This window comes from Eschrichtius robustus, chromosome 6 (genome assembly GCF_028021215.1).
Source record: "Eschrichtius robustus isolate mEscRob2 chromosome 6, mEscRob2.pri, whole genome shotgun sequence".
Lineage (NCBI taxonomy): Eukaryota > Metazoa > Chordata > Mammalia > Artiodactyla > Eschrichtiidae > Eschrichtius > Eschrichtius robustus.
In genome coordinates, this window is record NC_090829.1 from 30,859,185 (window position 1) to 30,877,282 (window position 18,098).

At 34.8% G+C, this 18,098-nt stretch overlaps 1 protein-coding gene across 3 annotated transcripts in view; it reads left to right on the plus strand.

Annotated features, from left to right (window-relative positions):
- Positions 1-18,098, plus strand: part of RNF13 (ring finger protein 13) — a 157,503-nt gene that overhangs the window by 72,115 nt on the left and 67,290 nt on the right. For all 3 annotated transcript variants that reach the window (XM_068546088.1, XM_068546087.1, XM_068546089.1), the window contains one exon: positions 1,533-1,658. In XM_068546088.1, the coding sequence (XP_068402189.1) occupies positions 1,533-1,658 (126 nt within the window). The remainder of the gene's footprint in view (positions 1-1,532; positions 1,659-18,098) is intronic.

An 18,098-nucleotide genomic window follows, 5' to 3' on the forward strand; every position in this document is an offset into this window, starting at 1 on the left:
TTATGGCTAAAAATAATACATGCTTGTCATAACAGATTCATCAATACAGAAATGATTAAAAAACAAAAAGCTTTTTCTAGTTCCACTTGTAGACCCTTTTTTGTGTCTATACATACGATAAATTTATTGATTCTAAGATGCATTTTATTATCCCATATTTTAACATATCTGAAATTGGGATGTGTCTTTCCCTAGCTATCCGCTAGGTGGCAGTCACGATGGAGCTGTCATCTCCTGGACGTGGGAAATTTGGTCATAGCTGTTCGTATTGTCTTCACTTCAGTTGAGTTATATACCTTGTTGGTACTACATGGCTTGAGTTTAATTGCTGTTATAAGTGTCTTGAAAAGAACTGCACTATGTGACTTGGCTTTAAGGCAAAAAGTTAGTTTGTGTGCAGAAAGGCACAGAAAAGGCAGCAGGGAGTAAATTTAATATGAGTGAAGCAAATATTCAGTATTGGAAGGATAACCACAGTTCTGTTTCCTTGCAAAGTAAAAACCAAGCACTTTATGGAATCAAGAATGGGAGCTATTCTTTGAGTAAGTGAAGGTATGCTGCATTTTATTCCTGAAACATGTGCAAAAGCATTCCCTATCACAAGCCAAGCAGTGCAACTTGCCAAAATTGCCAAGTCCTGTGGAATAGACGGTTGGTGTGACCAATTCATGTGCCATACAGGACTATTGTTGGGCACTGGGTCATAACTTTAATTGCTCACTCCTCTTTATAAATGAATTTAATGATTTTGATCATCTTTTTATGTGTTTATTCAGTGTTTTACATCTATTGAGATAGTCATTTGGTTTTTCTGTTTTAAACTATTAATACATTTTCAGATGTCAAACTATCCTATATTTCTGGGAAAGCAGCTTGCTATTTCATTTTAAATTAGTAGTTATCTTGTGGATGTCTTTTCAGTTTAGTATGTAAGGATTTATCTTATTCTTTTTAATGATTCTATTATTTTTCTATTGTATGAATATACTATAATTTTTTAAATAGCTGTCTTATTGATGTGCATGATTTCCAGTTTTTGCTATTAAAAATGATGTAGCAGGGGACATCTTTCTACATATACCTTTATATACCCAGGCTAGTGTTTCTATATAATAAATTCCTAGAAGTGCTGTGCATTTTCATTATTTGAGGAAAGAAATTTAAAAGTTAATTTTTAAGAAGTGTTTGCTTGGTTTAGAAATGTCAGTCATTGTTGGAAAGTATACCAACATGCTAACAGTGGTTGTCTCTGGGGTGATGGGCTTATGTGTGATTTTTTTTTTTTTAACTTTAATAGTAAAAATGGAACTTACTTAAAAAAAAAACAGCAAAATGCTTAGGAAGCCAAATACTGCTTTAGAAGTTCTGGGATTGTGAGCAATTGGAGGGTAGGAACTGTTGTAGTTGCCAGATAATTCATCTAGCATAATGCAAAACACATGGAACAGATTCAAAAGGTGTTTATAGAAGTAAGTTGAATTCATTTTTTTGAGTTTAACAGAGAGAAAACTTATTGCTCATTCTTTTTTTAGGGCTTTTTGATTAACTCAAAACCAGAGAATGCCTGTGAACCCATAGTGCCTCCGCCACTAAGAGACAATTCATCTGGCACTTTCATCGTGTTAATTAGAAGACTTGATTGTAATTTTGATGAAAAGGTAATGTTTCTTTTTTCATTTTTCTGTTACTGTTTGTTTTGTTAGCTAGTTTAAATACTCCCTTGTTTCAGAAGGCCTTTAAGAAAGTTTACACAATTCATTCAGATTAAAAAAAATAAACAGTAAGGACAAAAAGAAAATGAGGAGATGGTGAAGGCAAGAAAGGCAGCAGTGAGTTTACTTAATTCTTATTCATTTGCTATAAAATTTACTCTAAGCTTTTAGCTGCCAGTACAAAGAGGAAGACACCATCAGTTTTATGATTCGCAGTTTTAGTAAGACTGAAAATAAATAAATTGACTAGGACATGAATAATTACTATTGGTTCTAAGAATTTTCACGTGGTGGTTGGGCATCTTGAACTGTGGTTTAATAGTGGTCTTGCTTGATCTAACCTAGGAATGGAAATGTTAATCTATAGTTTCATGCCTTCACCCTTCCAGTATAACTACTACATCTGTATTTGTATCTTTGTTGATATTGGGATTTCTCTCTTGTAATAAGCTGACTCTGTCACTTGTATAAAGTTTGTCTCCATGGAGTGGGTTAAGCTGGCATTTCAGATAGTAGAACAAAGTTTGCCATAGAAATTCCCTCACTATCATCAGTGCTGCTCTAAAGGTATGGGGTTTTAGTTTTGGGGTTCTTTTTTTGTTGTTACTTTTAGTACTGTCTTTACAATTCTGTTTTCGGATTGGCCTTGTTAAGAGAGCCAGATTGAGGCCTGTTACTTTTACCTGACTATCTCAAACCTGAGTGTCTCTCATGTATCTTAGAGAACAGATGTGGGATATTATTTCATGTACCTTCCATGCTTGATCTTAGATGATTTGTCTATTAAGTAGGAAAGGCTGCCCTGACTCCTGCTGTGCCTGAAGTTTTGTCTCTGCTCCTTTCATTTCATGAAAGAAATGACACCTCCATAGTAAACTTATTAAATGAATAAAGTAATAACTGTGAACGGGTTTGAAAATGTAGAGCACTTTGTAAATAATAAGTATTGTTACTATTGTATATTAATTCCAAATTTAAACTCTCAATTGCCTTTAAATGGGAAAATAGAGCTTGAAGTCAAATGTATTAGATTTCCTTCTCTTCAGGGTTGTTATGTCTTTTGAATTTAAAGCATTTTAAGATTTGATCCAGAGCTAAACTATGATAATTACAGGTTGTTCCAACAAAAATGAAATATTATTGTAATATTTCATTAATTTCATGCCACTGAGAAACTAAAAGTAAGCTAATTCTGCTGATTTCAAGGTTTATTGCATCATTAAGGTATGTAATTTTTGTCTCAGTCCAGTCTTCGGTAACTAGAAACTAGAATATATCTCTTTTTTTTTATAATAACTTTCTTCTTCTAGGTGGGGAAGGGAGGTGGTTCACTGTAAAATTTAGGGAAATACTGTCATTGAATATTTATTTTTGAGGGTGAAAACCCAACCCAGGAATGAATAGGAGGGTTTGTTTGTCCTCTTATCCCTTTAGTGGATCCTCATCATGAGTCTGAGTACTTCTAATGGAATTTCCTGATTTAGCTATTACTCCAGCTCATCTCTTTCCACTTCCTGCCTTGAATTTTATGCTGTAGCCGTAGCACCTACTGAAATCTCTCAACTTGCTGTGTCTTTGTGCCTTTACACACATTATTTTCTCTGTCCAAGACCTCTGTCCAAGATGACCTTTATCACCTATATTTCTGACTGTTTCATCATTTAAGTGCTAGCTGAGAAAGTTACCTCTTCTGGAAGCCTTACTTTTCTTTCTACCCTCTCTCTGGCAGAATCAATGATTCCAGTTCAGTGTGCCACCCTCCACTTTGTAAATACCTCCTTTATATCTCTTTATCACAGTATTATTTTTTATTATATATATTTCACTTATATGCAAGCTTATTGTGTTTAGAGTTCATGTTTGAATTATATTTAAATATCTAATTTGTATCATAGTGCATAGTAAGAGAGCAATAAAGGTTTGTTAAATCAAACTATGTAGTGTAGTAAGCCTTCTACTTACATGTATATTGCATTCTTTAAAAGTATGTACATGTAAAAAATATGTAAAAATGTTTAGATTGAGGATTCTCATCTTAGAAGGGAAAATGTTAAAATTTTTCTTATTATAACTCACCATGTAGACGTAGTCTTAATGGATAAAGTTCTATTCTGTACATATTCTTTAACTTTGTTATTTTTCCTTCACAAATATACAACACGGTCTGTTATAGCCATTTAAGGCTAAAGATTTCATACTCATGTTGTTCCTAATGATTTCTGTCTTTGTCTCAGTTATATTACGTTTACGAGACATTAATTTACAAGGGAGACATATTGGTTTTAATCAAGGTCTGGAAACAGGCTGCATACATTTGAATCCCATCTTTATCATTTATTAGCAGTGTGATCTTAGGCAAGTTGTTTTATCTCTGTGTGCCTCAATTTCTTTATCTGTAAAATAGAATTTTAAATGTTCCATACATCAGAGGATTGTTACGAGGATCAAATGAAATAATCACTTTTAAATGCTTATCAAACAATGCCTTGCACACAGTAAGTAGGCAGTAGGTATTAGCCATTAATGTTTTATTGATTTTTTTCATTACTGGTGTAAAATAGAATAAGGGTAAAGATGGCAAAGATGCTGACTGAATTAGGCTGAGAAGTCCCATAATCTACTGTCTGCAAGCTGGAGAATCAGGAAAGCCAGTGGTATGATTCAGTTAGAGTCTGAAGGCCTGAGAACCGGGGTATCTGATGGTGTTAAGTCCTGGAGTCCTGAGGCCCAAGAACCAAGAGCTCTGATGTCCAAGGGCGGGAGAAGGTGGATGTCAAGAAGAGAGAGAGGGAATTTGCCCTCCCTTCACGTTTTGTTCTGTTTGGAAACTCAAGGAATTTGATGATTCCCACTCAAGTTGGTGAGGGTGGATCTTCTTTACTCAGTCTACTGAACGAAATGCCAGCCCCTTCCAAAAACCCCCTCACAGACCACCCCCAAATAATATTTTACCAGCTATCTGGACATCTCTTAGCCCAGTCAAATTGACACATAAATTTAGTTCTAACCTTTCAGAAACTAAATCATTGGCTGATAAGTCACCCTGTGATATAGTAACTCATGTCAGATGAGGTGTAAAATTTTTAATTTAGCTTATAAAGGACAGTTTAATCATGCCAGTGTGTAATGTATAAAAAATAAGTTTCATAAATATACAAGGATAAGAATTATGGATCACCTATCAAGGTAGGGTGAATGGATAAGGATAAATTCATCATGATTACTGGAGAAACATCTGGAGTCTCATCCCAAAGAAGATTTCCTTTCTAAGGGTGGTCGCTGGTGGATTGGCTCTTAGCTTTATTAGCTATAATCTTCAGATCAGAAATCTATGACTGTATTTTTTGGGCTTCTAAATTGATGATTAAGTTTTGTATTAAGTATGTTACAGAACCTAATTGTTTACAATTTATGTATGGTACTTCTCTTCTGAATTGCAAATAAATAGCTCTTTGTAGATAATCAATAGTGATTCATTCATGTATTTAGCCACAATTTTATGTGAATACACTGACTTAAGAAAACAGCTCATTTTCTTATTCCTGATGTAGCATCCTGGGACTGAGTACTGAGAAAAGCTTAATTCAGCACCATACTGTGTGCTACAGTTGAGAGTAGTTGCAAGGTTGTTTTTTTGTCATGCCTGCTATGCAAAGTGATACCCAGATTATCTCAGACAAATGAGAATTGGCTCTATTTTACAGAGCTTTCCTTGGAGAAGGGAACTCTTTCCGTTGTAGATAGCAGAAGAGAAAAGAAGTAAGAAATAAAATTGTATCAAGAGGGCTTCCCTGGTGGCGCAGTGGTTGAGAATCTGCCTGCTCATGCAGGGGACACGGGTTCGAGCCCTGGTCTGGGAAGATCCCATATGCCGCAGAGCGACTAGGCCCGTGAGCCACAACTGCTGAGCCTGCGCGTCTGGAGCCTGTGCTCCGCAACAAGAGAGGCCGAGATGGTGAGAGGCCCGCGCATCGCGATGAAGAGTGGCCCCCGCTTGCCACAACTGGAGAAAGCCCTCGCACAGAAACGAAGACCCAACACAGCCAAAAATAAAAAAAAAAAAAAAAAAAAAAAAAAAAGATGGTGCTTTAAAAAAAAAAAAAATTGTATCAAGATATTTCAAATGATTAATGGTGATGGACATTTCAGGGTTTACTTTTCATAATTCTTTTGATTTTTTTGAAGACGAATATTATGCTGTAATTAAAGAAACCTACACTTCTCTTATTCTTTCTTAGAAGTAAATGATGAAGTGAAAGTAGTGTGTTACAATAAAGGAAATGGCGGATTTTCTATATACAAACTATCCCAAGTGGTTTGTGACTCACGGTAGCCAATAATACAGCTGAAATGCAATTAACAGTTTTTGGAGCATAGGAAATTGAATCATTTGTAACATTTTAAGATAGAGTACTGTTTAATTTTTTTATCTTTTGTCAAGAGAAGCACATTTGAGCCTTTTAATCTGTCTTGCCTTGGAGAGATACAGCAAAACTCATACTCAGAGTCAGTATTTGGATATGTGGAATGTCCAGAAGGCCAGTAAGAACTGTTGATTACATGCCAGCTGCTTAATCTGAAAACAGTTACTTTTACTCACACTGACAAAAACTGTATCTTCTGAAAAATACAGCTCTTTAGAGCAGGGGTCCCCAACCCCTGGGCCGTGGACAGGGTCCGAGGCCTGTTAGGAACTGGGCCGCACAGCAAGAGGTGATCAGAGGGCGAGGGAGTGAAGCTTCATCTGCCGCTCGCTCCCCATCGCTCGCATTACCACCTGAATCATCGCTGGCATTACCTCCTGAGCCCCCTCCACCCCTCCTTTCCCCAGCCATGGAAAAATTGTCTTCCACGAAACTGGTCCCTGGTGCCAAAAAGGTTGGGGACCTCTGGCTTTAGAGGAAAAGCAAAACAATGTTATCTTGTTTATCTTTGTACAGTTGTTCTTCACTGTGACAAAATATAATTGTTTGGAAATGTTAGTTTTTGGTGAGTATTTGAAATTAAGAAAACATTGCTGGCTCTTTGGTAAATAAGTCAAGGCTTCATTAAATCTTTTAGTTAGAAAAATGACTTCGTAGCATTCTGAGGCAGAGAGTTCTCAGAAGACTTGAATTGGCATCCCAGTGGGAAATAAAATTTTTAAAAATTTTGTAAAAATACCTGGTTATTTCAAGAACATTAAAATAATCACTTAAAATAGAACTTTTCTAAACTATACAGAGTTCTGTGTTTATAGCGAAATAAACATTAGTTATCAGAAATCTGTCATTGCAGTCCAAGATATTTCTACCTTATGGTTTTAATGCTAAGTCAACAACTTCTTCAAATAGTCAATTTACTTTATTTTAACTGAACTCAAGGGAAGCTTGGTAAACAGAAATGGTGCAATGCATGTACTTCTTCTGAGTTTTATTACCACTTTGTGCTCTAGTGATTTTTTTTTGAAGGGCATGATAGTTTATTTTTAAAAATTGTACCACCACACTGATCGTAATGACCAGCATACACATTATGATGGTTTTTCTCTTGGGTATTAATACTGCAGTATTTTTGTATACTGAAATGTTTCAATAGGACCAAGAACGTTAGAGATATAAAATGAACACTAATAATGCCGGTGTCCTGCACCACAGAATTAATTTAAACCCCTTATGAATCAGTGGCATTATAATGTTATATAGTTATGAAGAATGAAAGTTCTCTTCTAAATAGGCAACATGAACTTATACTTCCTTTTTCTTTAATCTTTAGTTTTTATAATTTAAGCTACGTCCACCCTGGCCAAAGCACAATCATACAAGACACCTCAGGTAATTTCCATGCTACCATTGCACAAGTTTAGTGATTTTTGCTTAAACAAACAAAAAAAAATCAAACCACTGTCAAAAACGGAGGCAAATAAAACTGATTTTCCAATCATTTGAAAAGCATAGTGCATATTTGTCCAACACAGACTCAAACTTAAATTAAATGCTATCATTATAATCTCCAAACTTCTGCAATAAAATTAACATTTATATATATATATATGTATATGGGTTTCATTTATAGAACTGTATTTTGCAATCAACAAGTGAAAGTTATTATTTTTTTTTTAAAGTATTTGCTTTTATTTATTTATTTATGGCTGTGTTGGGTCTTCGTTTCTGTGCGAGGGCTTTCTCTAGTTGTGGCAAGCGGGGGCCACTCTTCATCGCGGTGCGCGGGCCTCTCACCATTGCGGCCTCTCTTGTTGCGGAGCACAGGCTCCAGGCGCGCAGGCTCAGCAATTGTGGCTCACGGGCCCAGCCGCTCCGCGGCACGCGGGATCCTCCCAGACCAGGGCCCGAACCCGTATCCCCTGCATTGGCAGGCAGACTCCCAACCACTGCGCCACCAGGGAAGCCCGAAAGTTATTTTTTAAAGAGCGATATATTTGGTTACAGTTCCACATGTTGGTAGTAGAGACAAAGCCACATGATGTTAAATCTGGCTCTCAGTTACCTAAGGTATAAAATTTTGATCAAAATTATGATACTCTGATCTTAAAAATTCAACCCATGTGAGATTACTTTTTAGAGTAAATGTGCTGTTGAGTAATCATTTCAGTAATCTCTTTGTATGACTATCTGCAAATTGACCCTTTTCTTTAATCAATGTGACTCACTAACATTTCAAACTGACCTCTTTACTTCTATGTTACCATTTTCTAGTGATTATTTTTGAAAAATATAGCTGCAGGAGGCTGAAAGGACTTAGATATTGTTCCCTCTGCATTTTTGGGTGGGGGGGCTTAGATGGAGTTACATTTGGATTAAAGATGATAAGGAATATGTTGGTACTCATTTTCTGTTGGAATGTGACTTTTACAAAACTTAGCTGGGGTACAAACCCCTACTTGACCTGACTTCTGTCTCTGTCTAAAGTCACATTGGTACTTTGCCTGCCCCCTTACCTTAATCGTCAAGACTTTACAAATCCCCATATGTGCTGAGCAGTCTCTCCCCGTCTGTCTTGGTTTCTACCATGTCCTTCATCTGGAATATCTTCCCTCTGCTTGTCTGTCTGGGAAATCTGACTTTGTTTTAGGTCTAAGATGAAGTTTCATCTCCTATCTGAAACCCCTGATTTTCTTCAAGGCAGAATAGATCACTTCTTCTTTTATATATTACTTATTTAATCCCATGTCAGTCTCTGTGAGGGAAAAGATAGTGTTTTAGATTCTACAACTCAAATGCTTAATACATTGTATGGCCCTTGGTAGATGATTAATAAATATTTGCTGAATGAACTAATTTAGAAAATCCTAAGGGCTTACAATTAAATTTAACTGGATTAGGGAATAAACAGTATTATTGGAACCTTTTATTGGCTTCACGTTCATTTCACTTAATGCTCTTGGAAGTATTTCTAAATATAGATATTCATTTATCCCACAAACATTTTTCTCTAGGTCCCAATTTTTATGAGAATTAAAAAGTTAACATAAACATTTTTTGGATTATTTGTGTGACTTTATTATCATAATAACAAGGAATAAAATTTTTGGAGTGAAATTTTATCATCCTACAAAATAGGCATCCAGCTTTTCTTTCTAGGCTTACCTTTCATTATTCTGTCTCAGGCCTCCAGGCTGATACATTACATGGTATTCTCAGAATTGCACTTTTACTTCAGTGGTATTAAGCAAGTAGATGTGAGCTTGAGTAGAAATTAAACTCTCAAATATCTCAAAGTCATCTAATATCATTGTTTAAATTTTCTTACTCTTCTCTATATTTCTACAAAGTAACTTACAGCATTTGTTACTAATCTACTTCAGAATCCTGTATCAAAGTTTTCACTAATTAAATGACACTCGGTGGATGGAAACATTTCTACCCGTATATGGTTCAAACAGCTTTCTGCTACTAGTTCTTTAATTTATTCATTTATTCCTTTCTTCCACCCTTTGATAAAAATATCTGTGTTTTAATAATTAGATTCCTTTATATACAGATTTATTCAGTATTAAAACAACAAAGCAAATTCTCTTCTTTTACTAAGAAAGTAACATTCAATGAATAATAAAGATGAAAAATAGTAAATTACATGTACTTTACCCTAACCTAATGAAAGAATGTAATGCCAGTAACTTTATTTACATAGCTCTTCAACACACATTCTTTTTTTTTTTTGAAGTATAATTGATTTACAATATTATATTAGTTTCAGGTGTACAACATAGTGATTCAAAATTTTTAAGGATTATACTTCATTTAATGTTATTATAAAACATTGGCTTTGTTTCCCTGTGCTGTACAATATATCTTTGTTGCTTACCTATTTTAATCCTATACCCCTATCTTGCCCCTTCCCTCTCCCCAGTGGTAACCACTAGTTTGTTCTCTATATTTGTGAATCTGTGTCCGTTGTGTTATATACATTTGTTTTATTTTCTTAGATTCCATGCATAAGTGATAACATAGAGTATTTGTCTTTCTCTGTCTGACTTATTTCACTAAGCTTTATACTTTCTTGGTCCATCCATGTTGTTGCAAATGGCAGAATTTCATCCTTTTTTATGGCTGAATAATATTCAGTTATATACTGCATCTTCTTTAACCATTCATCTATTGACGGATGTTTAGGTTGCTTCTATACCTTGGCTATTATAAATAATGCTGCTGTGAACATCGGGATGCATGTATGTTTTCAAATTAGTGTTTTCGTTTTCTTCGGGTATATTCCCAGGAGTGGAATTGCTGGATCATATGGTAGTTCTGTTTTTAGTTTTTTGAGGAACCTCAATAGTGTTTTCCATAGTGGCTGCACCAATTTACATTCCCACCAACAGTGCAGGAGGGTTCCCTTTTCTCCACATCCTTGTCAACATTTGTTATTTGTAGGCTTTTTGATGATAGCCATTCTGACAGGTGTTCGGTGATATCTCATTGTGGTTTTCATTTGCATTTCCCTGATAATTAGCAATGTTGAGCATCTTTTCATGTACCTGTTAGCCATCTGTATGTCTTCTTTGAAAAATGTCTATTCATGTCTTCTGCCCACTTTAAATTGGGTTGTTTGTTTTTGATATTGAGTTGTATGAGCTGTTCATATGTTTTGGATATTAACCCCTTATCAGTCATATCATTTGCAAATATTTTCTCTCAGTGAGTTGTCGTTTTGTTTTATCAGTGATTTCCTTTGCTGTACAAAAGCCTTAAGTTTAATTCAGTCCCGTTTGTTTATTTTTGCTTTTATTTCTTTTGCCTTAGGAGACAGAGCCAAAAAAGATTGATCTGATTTATGTCAAAGAGTGTTCTGCTTGTGTGCTCTTCTAGGAGTTCTATGGTTTCAGTTCTTAAATTTAGGTCTCAAATACGTTTTGAGTTTATTTTAGTATATGGTATGAGGGAATGTTCTAATCTCATTGTTTTACACGTAGCTGTCCAGTTTTCCCAGCACCATTTATTTATGAGACTGTCCTTTCTCCATTGTATATTCTTACCTCCTTTGTCATAGATTCCACACACATTGTTTTGCTTCAAAATCAATTTATTCATATTACTCAGATACACATTAAATGAAGAATGTCTAGTTAAGGAAGAAAGATGGGATCTAAAGAGGGAAAGATGGCTTATGTCATTGAACTCCTATTAATGAGAGTGAAAACGTCATTAGGGTCTAATACTGTCTTCCATAGAGTAGCTCTTCTCAACATGGCCTGTAGTGATCCTAAAATAACGTGCAGGAAAGAATTATGTTGGATTTAATCTTGGCAGGATTGCTTGCCACAGTTCTGGATCTTATTTCAACAATTGATTATTCCCTACTGTACTGTAATGTTTCCAGGAATTTTTATCCTATAGATAGAATTAACAGTTTTTATATTCACACTCTGAATTCTCTACTCTTCCATTCTCATCTGCCTTGCTTTGATCATTTGAGAAAGAGATTTTACTTCTTAATTTCTTCTTAGTTCTTCAGATGAAAGAAGATCATAGCTAGGTTTTGAAAATTATCTCTATTCTCTAAGTCCTCCATTAATTTCTTTACTTCATCTCTTTCCCTTATAGGGAAAACAACTTTTTTTCTGTGTTAGATATCCAAGTTGGGAAAAAGGGTAGTTTGTGCCCAGGCTGATGGTTGAGTTACGGTTGCTTTCTGTTGCCAGTTCTGAAAGAAAAGAAAATTAGTTTTCCAGAGAATTTTTTTCAGTTGGCATTTGGAAAGATTTAGAAGCAGAGCTATACTACATTTTTTGCAGAGGATCCATAGAGGTTGGACAGTAAAGTGAACCTCCAGTTTTCAGATTGCTGGGAGTGCAGAAACCCACTGTATAGCCAAGATGGACAGAAGAGGCCAGGCTCCAAAACCATCAGTATCTGTGTTAGGCTTTTTTGTTTTGGCTTTTTACCTTCTGTGTTTTAAAACATAGCATTCACAGGAAAAGTATTCATAATGTATGTATGTACAATTTAAAGAGTAAAATAAATATCTGAGTACTCTTCAGCTTAAGAGATACCTGTTACTAATGTTAATTAGTTAATGTTGTTAATTACTTTAACCAGACTTCATTGAAGACTTTGTTAGGTAAATCTTTTAGATTTTATTTCATTTACAGATTGTGTTAAACTAGTATTAATATCTTATTTTCATGAAGGAGCTTCCTATTTGGAATAGTTTTACAATAATTTCAAATGTTTTAATGAAGTGATGTTAAGTGTACCACAAAGTGATCGCTAACTAAAGCTGCTCATTTTCTGTCTTGTGTTTGAAAACCTTGTGATAGGAAAGATTCTTTGCTGAGGCCAGGGCAAACCCCAGCCAGCAGTACTATGCATTTCCTATTTCTTTACTATAGATTCTTTCTTTTTGCCCTGTAATATTTTCTTTCTCTCGCTTGATTCTAGCCTAAAAAAACACCATGGGTATATCTTTTCTCACTTCAGCTTCTTGGGAGTAGGACTTATGTTTTATGCAGTTCTGTGTGCTGAGCTTACAGTATAGTGCTTAGAACATCAAAATGAGTAGGCAGCGAAGGGAGGAGTATGGTCAGAGATCTGTCACTGGGTGGCGCTGACCATCACATTCTCATTGCCCCATCAGTTGTTTTTCAAGTGCAGTATGAATCCTTGTCATTACTTGGAAATTCTTAGTAGACTGATAGCAAGTTTAGATGTATCCTTTTGTTGCACAACAGTTTCTTCCAAAAAGCTTTATTAACAGTGGTGGGTGGGTTAAAATGGAGCTTCTGCTGTGTTAGGATGAGAAATAATTAAGATTTGATTGGAATATGAATCCTATCAGTATCCAAAAATATGAACTTAGGTTGGATCCTTCATTTTAATTTGCACTTTAATATAGTCAATACATAGGTAACTAGAGAATATTTTATGGATACCTTTGTTAAATTTAAATTGCAATTCTCAAAAGTAAAATTCTAGACAGCTTTTAACTGATATAGTTTATTTTAACTGGTATAGTTCATTATATAAAAGTAAAAGTTTTTTTTTTTTTAAAGAAAAACATCTTTAAATCAATAGCAAGCATTCGAAATAGCTACACATAAAGGTTTATTTGGGTTTTCTTAATGTCACTAAGAAAAAAGGATCATTTTTGGTTTTAATCTTTAGTACTAACCATGTGCTAGATATAATATTAAAACTTCATTAGAAACAGCCACATTCAAAGACCTGTAATAAAGTTTCATGAAACAGTACTTACCTGTATTAGCTATGATACTCTGGTAATGAAATTTCCTTTTATTAAAAAAGTTCACCCAGGTCCACTAAATTGTTTTATTACCTACAGTTTTCAATACCCTCGATATTTAAAAGTTGCTTTCCCATGTACTAAGATTGACTTTAAAATGCTGCCACTGGGACATAACATAAAATCTTTAATTAATTTTTAAAGTTCCAAGGATTCTGGCTTCTGTTTTCTGTTCTACTTGAAACAGGTAAGTATGGCTTTGCATACAAACACAGATTTTACCAGCCCTACCACAAGAATTTTCTAATGAAATAAATACAACTTATCTTTAAGCCTAAATAATAAATAAACATGTACATTTGTAATATGCCATTTATCAAAAGGTCAACGCTCTCAGAACATAACCTAAAATAAGAGACGGAAACATGCCTTTGTACCACCATGATAAATGTCACAAAATTTCAGCTTTGAAACCATATACTTTTCCCGATGATTTTTCTTGGAACTTTTTATGTACTTAATTTTTTTTTTAAAGCATAGAATTCTTATCAGGTTTACTTCTTTGTTTCTCTATTATAGAAAAGAATATAAGGGTGGAGCAAGGTTAGAATGACTACTGGTAGTCTAAGCACAGAGAGAGAGGAAGTGACATTGACACTTAACATGAAGGAGAAAAACCCGCTAGGGTCCAGTAAAGCATGTTCATGATAATCCCCAAGTCACTGGAAAAAGTCAAATCACATTTGGTGTGTTTTAATTGAGACAGCTAGGAAAATGGAAAATGTTTTAGAAAAATTTTTATCCACAATGACTGAAGTAAAATTTTTGGCATGTTTTTAAGGGGGAACTAAGCAATAAATATAAGGAAATTTCATTTTTGTGGCATATATCTTTCTGGGTAAGACTGGGTAATAGTTATCTTAGTTGTAATTTAGTTTGATTAAACAAGTATTTACATGAGAGAGATTCTTCTAGGCTTGAGATATATACCAATAAACAAGGTAGTTCCTTAAGGAACATAAAGTCTGGCATTCAAAATGCTCTAAATGTTATTTTTCAGATCTCTTTTTTCACAATGATGTCAGGCTTAGTTTTCTGATAATTTAATGTTTTTACTAAGATGCATGAAAAAATTATCTTTGGTTAATTTTTAAGGTAATACTTTAAAATATAAATATCATAAATTTAGATTTCTAGTATTGTGATTTCCATTAAGGCAGCAGGATTTTGGTTTTATTATCTTTTTGAGAAGAAGGATAGATTAGTATACATTTATGTCATTAATGAACTATGGACATCTTGACAGTGCAATCAGTTTTTTCTTCTTACAATGCCTCTTTTATTGGTGTTTTACCAATTCATCCAGTCTGGAAATAAGATGAATTATTGTGTCATTCCCAGGGTTCCTGTTAGAACATGTCTTATTGAAGCCTCTTCCATTAGCAGTCCGCTATCTTCTGGCATACTGGCTATTTATAATAACAAGCCAGCAGTCCCATATTTCTTGAAAACTCTTGGTTAGGTGCTACCTGGTCTACGTAATTTAATTGCAGCTAATTTGTTGATTAGATGTAAACTAGTACATTTACCACAATTTGAGCTAATGGCTCCCTAATCAGTTTCCTTAAAAAGGCAGATTTGTAGTTCAATTCAGAAGGCCTTTTCATGCAATTTTCAGTGTTGATGGCTGTTTAAGAATTTAGGTTTGTTAACTGTGCCCACTTTTTATTTATGTATCTTTGAGTTCTTTGCCTCCATCTGACAACATGTTTGAAGTTGCATTTTATGAATGTGAAACCTTGCACATGCACACTGATTGATTTAGGTCTTATTTCTGCCTCATGTGTTTTTGAAAATACCAGCTGCTGCTTAGTTAAAAATGTAATTTAATTTGACTGACACATGATTTTTATAGTTCATAACATGGATATATTTTCCTTGTTTGTATTCATAAGCCTGTTGAGCCATATGTTAATGTGTTTCTTTGATTTAATTTCATTATTTTAAAAATCAATAACAACAACAAAAACCTTGGGGAAGCCTTCTTGTTAAAATTTTGAAAACATGTTTCTATTTTTTGTAATTCACATTTGTGCTTACAGAATTCCTTCCTATTTTAGTCATTTTCTATATAAGGAATTTTATTATTTTATTAGAGAACAGCCTTTGATATTGATATAATTTTATATTGTATTTATGGAACCAATTGCATTTTGGATGTGTGAAAGAAACCGTTCTCCTCAGTTGCTCAATGCAGTTTTAAGAATCTAATGCCTAGATTTAGTTACACACATAGCAGATTGTTGTAAATGCATTAATTTACATTCTTAACAATTTGCAGTTCAGAAAGCCTCTTGTAAAATTGATGATTATTTTGTCCCTTCTTACCGGAAAAATTCACACATAGACAACTGAAGAAGATTTAAGGACCCCATGAAGGCTTGTTTTGTAAATGGGATGGTACATATAATGCATAAGTATGTTGTAGGAAGGGGGACCCCTTCCAGGGACCAAGAGTGGGCTCTTGTCTAACACTTGGAAATGAATTGTCTGAAGAGACACGTGCTGACAAAGCAAGAGACTTTTTCGCGGGGGGAGCGCCTGAGTGGAGAGCAGCAGGGTCAGGGGACCCAGGAGAACTGCTCTGCCACATGGCTCACAGTCTCGGGTTTTATGGTTAATGGGGTTAGTTTCTGGGTTGTCTCCGGCCAGTCATTCTAACTCAGGGTCCTTCCTGGTGGCACACGCATCACTCAGCCAAGGTGGATTCCATCAAGAAGGATTCTGGGAGGTTGGTAGGACATGTGGACTGGCGTCTCTTCTCTCCTTCTGACCCTTCCCGAATTCTTCCGGTTGGTGGTAGCTTGTTAGTTCCATGTTCCTTACCAGGATCTCCTGTTGTGAGATAACTCATGCAAGTGGCTATTACCTTGCCTGGCCAGGGCGGGCGGTTTCTGTCGGTGCTTCCCCTAACAACTATAAGGCACTATATAAGATAACAAATTGATATAAATACTAAGCAGGAAGCAGTTGTATGGGTGCTTGGGACAGCATGTGGAACAGGGCATGGAACAGGACAGGCAGGCTTCATGGAGGTAATGGAATTTAAAGGGCTGATTAGGCGTTCAGAAGACAAAGCCTATTCCAAGCAGAGATGATAGCATGAGCAGATAGGCTAGAAAGCACTCGATCTGTTTGGATATTCATGAGTATCCAGATCTCTGAGGATAGTGATTGTTTCTGATTCACCTTTGAGTTCTGCATGGTGCCCAGCACACTGTACCTTACTTGTTATGTAAATTCAGCAAACACTTACTGAATTGAACTATGTTTCTTTACATACACTTTATCATGGCTCCTGAGACCACCTTCTGTGTATCTTAACATGTTGTATCTTTGCTCACAAATATATATTTTTCAGGGAAACAAGTTAAATCATGTAATTTCAATGACTTTGTGTATTAGTTGGCTTTAAAAAGAAATGTAAAACTTCAGTTTTATATTAGGAGAGAACAACTTTTGATATAGATTCTACATTTCTTAAATTGTATCTCTGGAAACAGTTGTTTTCTGGATTTGTGAAAGAAACATTTCTCCTTAGTTACTTGGTTAGCTTTTTTGGGGAACAGTTAAATGGTCATTAAAGCATCAGATAAACTAATAGCAACCCCAACCAAGTATACTTTTGTTTCAGTAAAAGCTAAGTGAAGTCTGTTCTGCTATGATAATATAATGAATAAGTAATAGGATAATATATAAGTAATAAATAAGAAATAAAGTTTAGAAGCTATTATATTCTTCTTGAGAGATTTTTTTTTTCCCCACCCTTGGAGAGCAGTAAAATCTACGGAGAAGAGGCTGTGGAGGCTGGCATTTTCTTAAATTTTAGTTGTATAACAAACAAAATCCACCTAAAAATAAAACATGCACACATAGGCAAAAAATAGTAAACTTACTTTTTTGATTATTGACTTTTCTTTGCATGACTGCAAAACATTCCTTGTAACAATTTTGTTGGCTGGTTGGTTTTCTTGCCGTTATTCCCAACATTAGAGCAGTAGGTCCTATGTTGGTGAACTATTTATGCTATTTTAATTCATTAAAAAAAAAAAACTGCCTTATTTTCTCTCTTGTGTTTGTAATGTTATAATATGAGCTATTAATTTAAGCACATATTTTATACATTTTCTCATTCTAGTAATATGTAATGAGTGCCTGTTCTGTCAGGATATTATTTCATAGGTTCTGTAGAGACTATAAAGATGAATAAAATATTAATTCTTTGAGACACTGCAGATTCAGGGGTTTTTTGATGATAGGATAAAAATATCCTGATTAATGCACATTATTGTCTCTTTCAGAATTCCAGCTTTCATTTGTGAGGTAGTTGTAGAGAAGTCAGTGGTAATGTAGAAGAGAATTTTACTCTTACCTGATTGGGGTTGAATACATGAACCTCATTTTTCTTACTTAGCATTCAAATCCAGTCTACTGAACACTTGGGCATTCCTTTTACTCTCAGGAACCCGACTTTTTGGGCTTTCCCTTACTCTTTGGAGCTTGACTCAGGTCTTATCTTTATTGAATTATGGTAGAATTTTTTATTTTTTTTTATTTTTATACCAACTGTGTTAGATTTATTGACAAATATTTAGTGAGAAATGGCTTTTTTTTTTTTTAAATTTATTTATTTTATGGCTGTGTTGG